The 13,983-nt window shown below is 40.4% G+C and overlaps 1 protein-coding gene across 1 annotated transcript; it reads left to right on the top strand.

Moving 5' to 3' along the window:
• Window positions 1-1,858: 1,858 nt before the first annotated feature.
• On the top strand, window positions 1,859-6,966 carry LOC142494801 (keratin, type II cytoskeletal cochleal-like). Its single transcript, XM_075599275.1, has 9 exons — window positions 1,859-2,375; window positions 3,062-3,270; window positions 3,434-3,494; window positions 4,108-4,203; window positions 4,917-5,081; window positions 5,198-5,323; window positions 5,696-5,916; window positions 6,192-6,220; window positions 6,644-6,966. Exons 1-9 carry the CDS (start codon window positions 1,956-1,958, stop codon window positions 6,829-6,831), a joined length of 1,515 nt encoding a protein of 504 aa, XP_075455390.1. The 5' UTR covers window positions 1,859-1,955; the 3' UTR covers window positions 6,832-6,966.
• Window positions 6,967-13,983: the final 7,017 nt, after the last annotated feature.

Below are 13,983 nucleotides of genomic sequence, written 5' to 3'. Positions count from 1 at the left end.
TGGCAAGATTCTTCTAGCTGCTATTTTATAAGGAACTTTTTCTGAGAATTTCTGTGCTTCTTGCCCCCGTGCACCAGTTAGTGCTTCCAAAGGGGAAAAACAAATTTAATTTGGTACCTATTCCAAGTGTAGGCATCCATTTTGAAAATATAGGTGTTGAAATGATTGGTCTCCCGCAGAAAAGTTCTGGTTCAAATTAAATTCTGGGTTGGATTTCCTACCAAAATTTGTATGGCCGCGGAGAAAAATGTTATGTGTACAAAATGCTCAGGAAATACTTTATAATAGAGGGGCCCTGGTAAGAGAATTTCTTCCAGGAGATAAGGAGTTAGATGTGCAGTCACAGGCAGACAAAAACAGGAAGGTGTCAAACTATGAGAGAATCTTTCCTTAGACCAGAAATTACAGGCACAGAATACGGTTAGACAATGTTTGGATGTGTTCTCTCCATTGTCTAGGAGACTCCACCGCAAGGTCGGGTTTTGTCCCATGAAAGGGGGAATATTTAAAATAACGAGCATGTTTGGAACAACACTCTAAAGGTGGAGGGAGTGAAGAGGTTAAATCACTCACTGCACCAGACATACAGTAGGAGACCCCATCCTCGTTTCCAGGTCTGGTAGGGTGTTTCAATCAACTGTTTATTTGAACTAAAAGTCTTTAAGACAAAACAGCATCCCTGTTCCAGTGTTCAGAAGCCTGCTAGGAAGTAGGAATTCAGTTCCCAGAATGATTGCCTGGGAACAGATCGGTCTCACCCCCAGTACCAGAACCAAGCGCACCATGACCTGAAAAGCAGCAACGTCACAGAGTTTCACAGGTCACAGAGGTAGTGCATGGGAATAACTGGGACTCACACCCAGCACCAAAGATAAGGACATTTTATGTTGTTGCAGTTCTGTGCTCTTTATGTTGATCTTCCATACTTGGATCAGCAGAGTAGAAAATAAAGGACTTTTTCTTTGTATCAGGGGTTATATACTGTTATATACTGTATAGCACTTGTCACTCTGATTATACTCCTCTCTAATTTTATTTACAAAATACTATTATATATTTTTACAAATATTCCATCACAAAACCAATATTTTCAAAAATATCCCAAATAAATTGTGGGTTGAGTTTTTGCCCATCTCTACACATGACAAACAGGTTCAATCCATCCTCTTGTCAAGGGGGAGAGAAATAACTCAGAGAAAATGTGTGCGTCCAAACCAGGGCCCTGAGGGAGAATGTTCCGCAGAGTCAGAGGGCTGAAGAACTGCAGATCCATGTCCCGGACCACATGTCTCACTGGGCCCAAGGCACCAGCATTGTCTCTACCCCCTGTCACTGATCCTGTCCTCTCAGACCTTGCAGATTATTTTGATGCTAGTAAAAGGTGATAAAATGACACAGAAACACAGAATAGATACAATGCATTATAATACGCGCGTCATGTAACTCCTCAGTGACTCCTCCTACTGACATTCTATAAATGGGAATCACAGGGCAAAGGTTTTGGGCAAAGAACCGGATACATTGTCACAAAGAGATTTCACATGAAAATTATGAACTGTTGGAAAAGTAAAACACAACAGAAATGTTAAATAAGGCCACTCCTATTTTAATTACAGATTTATATGTTATCACAGAGGCTTCTTTCTATAATCTCTTATACATTGTTTCTGTAAATGAGACATTTAATGCAATGTTTTATGGGGAAATAGGTAGCACTAGTAAAAGCGTTGCTGCTTTGATAATGTGGCTGGGTTATTGTACCCTATGAAAGTAAGAGGAAATGATGCCACCAAACATCAATCATAACAATGGTCTTTTACGTGAGCGGCAACACCCACTTCCAGTATAAAAGGAGCAGATACTGTATCTGTTCTAAAAGAAAAGGACTACTTTACACCTGCTGTGCAGACTGCACTTCCTATTATCTCTATATCGCCCCCTATAGAGGAAGCAGCATGCCTCATCAATCTACCCACTGCAGCTCTGGGCCCCAGCACTCCAGCTCACACTCAGCTGTATTACCTAAGCATGGCGGCACCCACAGCATCTGCTCATATTCTTCTAACAAAGTCGCTTCTTGTCACCAGGCAAAGTCTGGCTTTAGCAGTAAAAGTGCCTGTAGTGCTGGCTCCAGGGGACATAAGATCTCAGGTGGAAGTTGCCACTCAGGGAGAAGTGGACACGGATATGGATCTGGTAGTGGATATGGCATTGGGGGGTCATTTTGCTCTGGAGGCATCACCCCTGTTACCGTGAACCAAGGTCTCCTGTCACCACTCAACTTGGAGATTGACCCAAACATCCAGAGAATGAGGACTGATGAGAAGAATCAAATCAAGGGTCTCAATAACAAATTTGCCTCCTTCATTGACAAGGTAAGTTCATGTTACATCGCACATATATGTGTATATGTCCTAATAACTCTGGTTAGAGAACGTGTAACATGAAATCAGTGTGACACAACGTGCAACAGGGAGATACATAGTTACTGACGGTTATATGGGAAATAATCTGTGGGGTCAAAACATTCACTTTGCTGCAGTATATCCTGTAAGGTCACTTCATATATCTGTAACTTAGTGGGACGGTGTCATTAATCAAACAGGCGGCACAGACTGTGGTGTGTGGCTCTTACTTATGACACTGGCCCATATTACTAAGTGGTGCTATACCATAAGACGTCTTCCCTTGAATAGACCATAAGGTGTCTCCCAGCACCAGAAGGGACCTTATAGAATAACGCTGCTCAGTAAGTAAGAACTGTATGTGCCACTTTCTCAGCGGTTCCCACCCAGTGACAGTGTCACACATTTGATGCATGTTTCTTACTTGGCTGCAGTGTTAAACTCAAACATATGCGGAAATATACAAAGTAACACAATTACAGAGGCAGTTAGGGCTTAAATAGTATACTCTTAGCCCATTTATATGTAACAGAACCCGTTGTCTTAGGTGCTAAAACAAAACATTATTGCTGCATCTTCCAGGCAAACTGCAGAATATTTTGCTGAGAATATTTGGCCATTTTTATGATTATTATTGTTTCTCCTACTTGCTTTAGGTGCGATTTCTGGAGCAACAGAATAAAATGCTTGAGACCAAGTGGGCTTTGTTACAGGATCAGAACACTGCGAGGTGTCAAATGGAACCTCTCTTTGCGGCTTTTATCAGTAACCTCAGGAGACAGCTGGAGAGTCTAACATGTGAGAGAGAGCGCCTGGATGCAGAGAGGAACAGTATGGAGGAGACCGCAGAAGACATAAAGAGAAGGTAAGTACTAACTTACCCTCAGTATGGGATATTTATGCACTCATGTGTTTAATAAAATCATACATAATATATCTCAGCAAAAATAATAATAATAATAATAAATATTCCTCCCGAAGGAAAAGACAGCCTGCAATATGATAAAATGTAACATGTAATTCCCCAGATATGAAGAAGAAAACAGCAGGCGCATCGCTGCAGAGAATGCATTTGTTGGGCTAAAGAGGGTAAGGCAATAGGGAGATTTGTCACAATGTTGCTGAAATGCATTATTTGAAACTAAACACAAATTGTACAAAATACTGTACACACACACACACACACACACACACGTGTGCACACACACACACACACACACACACACACATATCCACACACACCTATAAAGACACAAATACAAACACACACACATACACACATATACACAAACACACATACAGGTGCACACACACACAAACATACATACCCACACACACATATAAAGACACACACACACACATACACACATATAAAGACACACATACACACAGACACACACACATACATATATATAGACACACACACATACAGATACACACACACACACATACATACACACAGACACACAGACACAGACACACACACACACACACACACACACACACACACACACACACACACACACACACACACACACACACACACACACACACACATATATATATATTGACACACATACACACACACACACACACACACACACACACACACACACATACACACACACACACACACACACACGCATACACACACACACACACACACACACATGTCCCCATTTCACACGTTTCTTCCCTGTAGGATGTTGATGCTGCTTTTATGAACAAAGCGGAGCTGCAGGTTAAGGCGGATTCCCTGACTGATGAGATCAACTTCCTGCGAGTTCTGTTTGATGCGGTAAAACCTCTGACACGTTTCTGTTACTTTCTTGTTTAACGGACAATAGGTTATTGATATCCAGCTACATAAGCATTATTTATGTGAGACATAGGAGGTTATTGATTATATTGGGATAGTGCTGATCGGGGCACTAACATGTGGAAACTCCAACTGAATGCAATAAGAGTTTCTGTGCGATAGTTCCCCGATCGTCACTATCGCAGTTTAATGAATGACCCCCATAGGGTTATATTTATCAATAAGTCTCCCAGCTACAAACCTGTCCCAAACCCAGCGCAATAACACCGCACAATAACACCGCGCAATAACACCGCGCAATAACACCGCGCAATAACACCGCGCAATAACACCGCGCAATAACACCGCGCAATAACACCGCGCAATAACACCGCGCAATAACACCGCGCAAGGTTTATAAAAGGAGAAAATACCTTCGGTTTCATTGAGAATATTTTAGTTTATCTTTGTAGGAAATCTATTTCCTGTATCGATAACTTTCCCTTTAAAAATGTATTGAACTCGATGGAACTTACTAATTATCATAATAAGATTACATTTTACAATGACAAATTGACCGAAATCGATGGAACTTGCTAGAAGTTTGATTACATTTATGGAACGTGTGATGGGAACAGCAGCAAAGCGACTCTTGTCAGGTTCTCCCATCTCTAATCTTATATACACAATATTATCATGTGTCTACGTTACAGGAAATATCTCAGCTTCAGGCCCAGATCTCAGATACCTCAGTCATTGTCTCCATGGATAACAGCCGGGACCTGGACATGGGCGGTATCATTGCTGAGGTCAGAGCTCAATATGAGGACATTGCTAACAGGAGCAGAGCTGAAGCAGAATCCATGTACCAAACAAGGGTGAGTCTGTTACAGGCAGATAACATCACAACTAAAACCAATCCTCATGCACATCGGGTGCACAAAATCCTGTGATATAATTTCCATATCTATAACCAGTCCTGTTTTATCTCCAGTTTGAGGAGCTGAGCATGACTGCCGGGAGAAATGGGAATGATCTGCAGAACACCAGGAATGAGATCGCTGACCTCAACCGAGCAATTCAGAGGCTTAAGGGAGAGATAGAGAGTGTGAAAGCGCAGGTAACACACACAGATATTACACAGGCACACGCACTAATAGCTTTCATTATAAAGCCATCTAGCTGTATTATTACCTTTTATTAGCAATAGTTGAATGTGAAGAAAATGTATAATATTCAATAATATGTTAAAGGAAAAAAACATAAACTGAAATCATATGACCCGATAGTTGATGCTGTGCCGATCTCATTTTAACTTTAACTTTTTGTTTAAATCTTCATTTTTGGTTGATATTTCACTAGAGATTTGTGTAACTTTCACATAAACAGTTACTCCGGCTACATCTGTACGTGTAACCGAGAGACGTTTGCAGTAACTAGTAATTAGAAACTTGGTTTGATTTTTCTGCCATTCTCACCACGTGTTCCCCAGCGCGCTGCACTGGAAGCCGCTATAAGTGACGCTGAGGGACGGGGAGAGGCGGCTGTCAGAGATGCCAAGAATAAACTGTCTGAGCTGGAGAATGCTCTGCAGAAAGCTAAGCAGGACATGGCTTGCCAGCTGCGGGAATACCAGGAGCTGATGAATGTGAAGCTGGCTCTGGATATTGAGATTGCAACTTATAAAAAAATGTTGGAGGGAGAAGAGTGCAGGTAAATGTAATATCTATACACACCCCTTTATTCCTCTTACTGTGAGCATAGAAAGAACTTACACACGTCTCACACATTATATTGTAATACCCCCCTGCTGCCAATCTCCCCAATTATATACATTGTGTACTATTAAATACAAGCCTAAACATGCCTGGGAAATGGGATAAAACACTTTAATAAACATTCACTCATCTACAACAGAAGACACACATCATAATGTTTAATCTTCATGGACCAATACTCCTACTAATTATTATTATGTTTTGTTTCAGGTTGGGTAAAGACGGCTCTGTTAACATCTGTAAGTGTCTCAATGTTTTCTTGTGTGTATGTGCTAAGGGGGTGTAAGATTATTCCTAAACATGGGGTTAAGTTTGGCCTCTTAACTTCTCCATAGCCTTCTAATGTGTTATATCACTGAGTTTCTGTTACACTCTTTTATAAGCACAATAACTGGATAACAGATTAATAAGGAAGCAAGTTACATTCTGTTTTCTTCTATTAACCCATTACTAAAATCTAACTTCCTATTATTAGAAGTAAAGAAGTGTAATAGCTCACTGACTCCCATTTAATTAATTTGTGGCATAAGCAAGAACAAACTGTCCTTAAGCATGAATACCCGTCACTGTAATAATAATAATAATAATAATATGTTACGTTATGTCACACACATTCCCAATCACACTGTTACTAAGTGACACGTACGTTACATTTCTTACAGCCGTGCTACACTCTAGCACTGGGGGAAAACACTGCGCTGGGGGGATGTCCCACGGTGGAAGTGGACATCACCATAAGAGCGGATGTAGCTCAGGCAGCGGAAGAAGCATCAGCCATGTCTCTAAAAGCAACCATTGCTCAGGGCCTGGATACAGCTGTTACACTGGGGGCATCGCTTCCAAGCACTGACAGTAACTGCCGGGCTCATTATTTACCTGCCATTGCTGCCCCAGTGCAGGAAATCTTCTATATAGCTAAATGTGTCTCTATTTAATGACTCTGCTTGTATCTATATTACAGGACACAGTGGGCTCTGCTGAATACTTTACTTGCACATAATGTAAATGTAATCATTGCGGCTTTTCTGTGTCTCTGTCTCTTCAATAAACTGCTGTTTATCACCAATGTTTCACACACTTATTTCCTGGTGTATGTTCATAACTGGAAAAGTAATAATTATTACTGACTTGTGACTAGGAACAAATACTGTACAGACACATAATGAATCACTGCACAGAATGTAACATTGTTATCAGGTGATGTGTCTCGTGTGGTACACCAGTCAGTAACAGCTGAGAATGGGCACGTTCGTGGGGTTGGAATCTGACACCGGGGAATGAAGATTTGCTCATTAAATAAATGTCCCACCTTTCAATATATATTAAATAGCCCACGGTCCAGTTCTTTTCTCAATTTAATCAGAGACAATAGAAAGCATCTGTCACAGCCTCATCTTTCAGACGTATAGAATTTAGATATAGAGCTGAGAATCGTTAGCTGCTTGTTCTTAGCTTGGTGGTAAAAGATTCTGAATTAAATCAATCCAAATGCAATCTCTATACATTTCTCTTAGCCAGTCTAAACATAGCAATCACCCGTTTTTCTCAGTCAGCTCAAAATGTCCTTAGTCTTTCATCAATGTTTAAACCAATGTTCCTTCATTTCGCTATATTTACTGTGATTTAAAAGAACCGCTTTGTTCCGTCACTAAGGAACGTTCATCCTATGTTCCTTATCTTTTAAGACCTCTCTCTATTGTACTGTCTTTTAACACTATTTATTAATCTTTGATTCCAAACTCTTGACCACATACTATTCAGCTCACAGGAATTAAACATTCCACGTTTCTAAAATCCCATAAAACATTTCTACACCTTCCTGCCTTCAGCTTATCTTTGCAGAGGCAGCTAATCATTTTCCAATATGATTTCTAAATTAATACTAAATTACTTATTTTAACTAGTTACATGCTGAATATATGTGTATAGAAAGAACATAGCATAATTAATATTTAGGCTTGAAATCATCCTCTCTTCATTCCCCCTTTATTTATGAACTATTTACCAACGGGTGGCTTTCAATACAAGAGATCCGTGGGTCTCATGGGCCTCAGCGATTAAGCTTCAAGTACGTCCCACTAGGCCTTTCAATTTACAGTTCTTTACCGTATCTTTCTGGTAGAGTCTAGTCAGGAATGAATGAGGTCCCTTCTAGATTACTTTGTCCAAAAAGGTGATCTAGGTACGACTAAAGCACATTGTGAACATGATAGTCAAAGGGATATTATTAAGGTATTCTTCGAACTGTAACAGTTCAGACTCTGTTCCACCCCATAGCATGAACATGTCGTCAATGTATCTCAAGTACTGAACAATACAATGAGAAAAAGGAGAGTCTTTGAGAATATGAGTTTGTTCATATTGGTCCATGTATAGGTTAGCGTACGATGGGGCCTTACTGGACTCCATCGCAGTGCCCATCAACTGCAAATAAAACTTTTCCCAAAATTTAAAAAAAAAATTGTGTAACACGATGTCCATGAGAAGAATCAAGAACTCTGAAGGTGGGCCAGTGTACTAACTGTAGCTACTAAAGTGATCCTTGATGGCCTCCATCCCATCTGTATGGATAATGTTGGTGTAGAGGCTGGCTACGTCCATGGTAACCAGCATAATTTCCTCCAAGCCATTGATCTGACCCTTGAGTTTATTGATGAAATCTGTGGTATCCGTATGTAGCTGGACATTCTCACCACCATCGGTTGCAGATAAAAGTCTATAAGAGATGGCAAAGTGATCCCTGCGCCGATATAATTGATCTACCTGGCGGGTTCCGTGACAGATGTATTTTCGGGAGGATATACATAACCGGTATGATAGGGTATTCCTGGATCAAGAACTTCCCCGTGTCTCCGGAGATCCATCGGTTATGTACCCTTAACTGCACAGCAGCGTTGATCTCCCGTTTGAAGGGGACCATAGGATCACCACTCAGGGCTTTGTAATGTTGGGTAACTCCTAATTGCTTTAGGATTTCAGTCCTATACTGAACATAGGACATAACAATCCCTCTCCCTTTGTCCGCTGATCGAATAATAATATCTCTGTTATCCCGTAATGCCTTAAGTGCTTGTCTTTCATCAATAGTTACATTGATATAGCTGTAACGGTGATGTTGGTGTCACGGTAGACCAGGTCTTACTAACACATTATTGTGTGTGTGTGTGCGTGTGTGTGCGTGCGTGTGTGTGCGTGCATGCGTGCTGTGTGTATGTGTGTGTGTGTGTAGATATATATATATGTAGACACAGTCTGTGAAATTTATGACTATATAATGACTATATGACTATATATATGACTATATAATTGAGAACTACCCATACTACAAAGAAGCAACATACCCAAAGAATTGGAAAAATTCTGTTAGACACAACTTAGCCATTCAAGAATGCTTTATTCGAATAATACCACGTCCTAGACAGAGGTACTGTTGCGGGGAAGTACTCGAATCGTGTAAGGGTATTTTCGATCATTGCACCTATCAGATGAGAAATAGATTATTCTTCAGCTATCCCAGAGAGGTGTTTTGTATCAGACTCCAGCACAGTGCCTCACACAGTATGATTGGAAAGCTGGAGATAACTACTATGGGAACATGCAAAACTTCCCTGCCCAATACTAGTGTGCAGTGATAAACATTAGCCAAGCTCTGTACATTGCTCAGTCCGTGTACTGGGCACAAAACGAGGTGTACGAACAAAGCAACGCTGGCAACAAGATATATATATGCATCAGGATTGACTCAACCATGGACGTACAGTAGACTGTATGGCTGCGTGGAACAGTGGATACCAGCAAGGACATTGTTGACTTATACACTAAAGGTAAAAATCATGTAATATGATTTTAAGTACATTATTGTCAAGGACTTAATTAAATATGAGAACATAATCTGCATAATATACATTACGCATGCGCTAAACTACACAGACACGACTATGCCTAGCATTGAAAAATTTAGAACATATATACCGTATGTGTAAATCTGCATTTGAAGATGCCGCGTAAAAATAACATTAATGTTATTACATTCTAAAGGTGCCTCAATACAATCTGCACATTGACAAGTGATTAGCTAAATTGACGATCGATCCGTTCACATAGAATTGATTGTTTACTATTCAGCATCTCATAATATCGATGTCACGTCCGCATGTGACGTCGGTACGTGGTCATGTGACGATGCAGACTCGGCACTATGAGAAGAAGCATGAAGACGCCCAGCTCACGGGCACACGCAAGATAGCTTGCGCGCGGACATTATCATGGCCGCCGTGAAAGATGCTCAAAGCCAGATAAAGATGAGCAGTACTTTTTTACAGCTATTCTAATTAAATTATTCGGATCTCTAAGCATATGTCTACCTTTTGTGTTAAGCTCTAAAATATTATCTAACGAATATTAGTGCTCACGCCAGCTTAAAGCAGCATATTTATTAGTGTACCATTTTTTAACATGATGTTATTTATATTTCAGATTTCAACTTTTTACATCGACAATCGTAAGATATGATTTGACGTGTCATAAAGAACCGCTTCAAAAGATCGTTTTATAATGCTTTCATATACTGTATAGATGATTAATACAGTGATGCTTATTTCCGCTAGTGAGATATATTTTTATAATACTACATGATATCCGTAAAAAAAATTACATAAATAGTTACTCATACTGATAGTGAAAGCTCAATTCCTAAATATCAAAGCTAATATGTAGTTGATGGTTTCATTATATTAACAAAGAATTAAAAAATAATATGTTTGAAATGCACTGAGTAGGTATATCCCTGATAATAGTTACACGGTTTTGATAATAGCTATTTGACAGTTGTGTCATTAAAATTACTTTGATCAAATAGCATATACCAAGTCTATATTATTATTTTTTCTCCAAAAAACAGTCCTATGTGTTGAGACAGATGGTGGGTTACTTTCGTACTATATCCATACCATAAATGTTGAAATATATTATTTTAAAGTATGAGAAGTATGTGAAAATGTATTTAACAAACAAGCATCTGTAATATGTACATTGCTAACAATTAAAATACATTATAATAACTAATTAACACAAATCTCATGTCAACAACAAGAAGTTCAACCATGAAAGATGGGCATAAATATTACACTATTTTTTTTTACAATATAATACATTTTATAATAAAGTTATTATCAATACATACAGCATTGACAGAAGAAAACATGTATTGAAAAGGTTAGCCATGTTTGCTAAACATTTAAATGTATGTAACATGTGAGACCATATCTCACTACTGTCACAATAATTTACTTTATATGTGTAATGGTGTTTCCCCCCTCCCCCAATCACAGATAGGGGCCATTACGGGGTGTGTGTGGTGCATACCTGCTGGTAACAAGAGGGCTGAGTCGCCCGCGGTGACTTTGGGACACAGAATCAGGCTTCTGGGGTCCATACCCCACGTAATACTTAGCAGAGCAGCGCCTCCATCTGCCGTAGGCTCCAGGGATGTATGGAGATCATCTCCCATGGTACAACTTGTACTCTCCCCCTTGAACTCTCCTCTCACACACCAGGCCGGAGGTATATTGCAAACAGGAGCGGTTTATTACTACTCACTTTGCAGCAACCAACAGCTACTCAGCAGTCTTCTGTCGGATACAGTCTCCTTAGATCAGCTCACTGGAGATGGTACCTGGACCACCACTACAGGCCACGGGCACCCGCAGCCGTCCTATCTCTTCCCCACCTCCCTAGCGGAGGCAGAGGTATGATCACACTCACTCCTCCCCTGAGGGAAGAGCACATGGGTAGGCCCCAATCTCAGGCTCCCAGTCTTGTTACCTGCCTTCCTCAGAGGGAAGGAACAACCTCCAAATTTAGGGCGGTCCTGCCCTAAAGTACAGCCAGAAGGCGGGCACCCCGTTGTCCCAGCTACAACAGGATGTCACTCAAGTGCAGCACCAAAGGTGAGGGGGGGAACCACATGATAACTACTGGCAAGCATGTAAATACCAGGGTTTACTGCCAGCCCATTGGGTAGAGTAGTAGCCTGGGGGTACCCCCCTACATATGTTAAACCTGCAGTTTAAATTTACGTTTTGACTAAAATTAAATGTATTTTCTCTCTTAATAAATATGTACAACAATCAAATCTGCGCACTGACAAGTGATTAGCTATGCTGCAGATCGATCAGTTCTCCTGTAATCGATCGCTTGGTCGGGTTCTTAAATAATTTTCTTGCACCGCATTGTGTGAAATTTAGTCCATCAATATAATATGACTGGCCAGTTTCTAGATCCAGTTGGTGCCCTGCTAGAGAGAGACCGGGGATGAAGAGGCCGAGCCAATCAGAAGAGGAAGGGGATGTCACTTTGCTAATGCTTTATACATTATAAACATTGTACATTTATATTAAAAGTGTATGGCATGATTATTTGTTTAATTACAAACTATTTTGCCATTGCACATAAATGATTTATTCTTCTTTACACACATGTTGGATATTGTTTGAACTGCACCTTTAAGACGTCATGATAGGACTATCCAGCGACCCTGCTGAACGTAAAAATTCATGTCCCCCCTATATAACCATAACATCACCAAGTCATATCTTAACACATTCATAATGTAAGCAGTGACACAATAAGGTCAGAAATGTAAACGGTTATATTTATTAAAAGTCCTACTTCTCAAGACCACGGGATCACAAACACAAAGCAATACGTTTCAGCTCCAAACACTCCATGCTTAAAACATATATCTAAAAAAATGCATTCTTTTTTCTAAGTCCCGTCTCGCCGCTTATCGGCAGCTTCTCACCACCTTCTTGCCAACTGAATATTATCCCGTATTAAACCATCAAGTAGTTTCCCCACTATTGAAGTCAGGCTTACAGGTCTGTAATTCCCTGTTTGTGATCTAGCTCCCTTTTTAAATATAGGCCCCACATATGCTTTACGCCAATCTTGCGGAAATGGAGTTCCTGAATATTAAATGCAATGGTTTGGCTATTACTGAACTTAAAATGTATGGGGAATGAAACTGCAAGTGCACACACTTACCTCTTGATACATTTGTATCCCCCTATTTGTGTGCCAACCACTTTACCCTCCCCCTGTATAATGTTACAGTGTTAAAATAACCGGATACTGTTGGCAAGTATACTAGCGGAGAGCAGATGTTGATATCTGTAGGGTAACCAATGTGAGAAAAGTCCCTTAGTGTGTTCGGGCCTCGCTATAACACACAGTATTTTAGGGTGATGGTTTTCCAGGCTTTTGCCGGCTTTTATTCCCCCCACGGAGTGGGATTGCAACATACAACAAAAAAAAACGGGGACAAAATCCTAAATATACAGTCTGCTTGTCCATTTATCTATCAAACAAACATATCACGGTTACGCAGTAAGAAAAAGGCAGCAACATCTACCTTGCCATTTCAGACTCTCCCTCTGAGTCTCCTGACATCAGCCTCCAAGTTTTTAGGTTTGAGAGCACAGGGAGCAGTTAAGTACCTGCCTCTCTAATGATCAGAATAGAAGAATGATACATTGCTGCACACTATTATAATCAGAAAAAAGGGGATACAACTACCGGTGCTCCTGGTTCAGGATTCTCTGTATCAATCCAGGGTATAACGAAGGGGAGAAAATCAGGGCTCCACGGATTTGCTCAATAAATTAATTTATTGCCAATAGACTTAGGGCCTCATGCAGTAAGCGACGATTATGTGAAATCGGCAAGCTTATCGATTAGTCATGTTATTGGCGTTTTTCCCTCTCCGTATGCAGTAAGTGCCGAATACATTCAAAATCAACCAGAAAACAAATCCGCCCACTCTCACGATGATGAGCCGATCACACACAGGTGTATCGGCGTGCGTGGCGGGGTGCTGTTAGGTTGCACAATCACAAATCTTGCTGAATCAGGCGAAACAAGCATGTTTTTGATTGCGCGCCATATTTAAAGGCAACGTGTACTGCTAATCATTCTCTGTGTTGTTGGGAGTGAGAGAGAGAGA

Source organism: Ascaphus truei, chromosome 5, assembly GCF_040206685.1.
Source record: "Ascaphus truei isolate aAscTru1 chromosome 5, aAscTru1.hap1, whole genome shotgun sequence".
Classification (NCBI taxonomy): domain Eukaryota; kingdom Metazoa; phylum Chordata; class Amphibia; order Anura; family Ascaphidae; genus Ascaphus; species Ascaphus truei.
The sequence above is the reverse complement of the archived record's forward strand: the minus strand, read 5'-3'. Positions and strand labels throughout refer to the sequence as shown.

What these genes read in the sequence shown, in the direction of transcription:
- LOC142494801 (XM_075599275.1), top strand. Translation starts at nt 1,956, where the DNA reads ATGCCTCATCAATCTACCCACTGCAGCTCTGGGCCCCAGCACTCCAGC. An exon ending in GCAGAAGACATAAAGAGAAG is followed by an intron (nt 3,271 to 3,433) that starts GTAAGTACTAAC and finishes GTAATTCCCCAG; the next exon opens with ATATGAAGAAGAAAACAGCA. An exon ending in AATCCATGTACCAAACAAGG is followed by an intron (nt 5,082 to 5,197) that starts GTGAGTCTGTTA and finishes TTTTATCTCCAG; the next exon opens with TTTGAGGAGCTGAGCATGAC.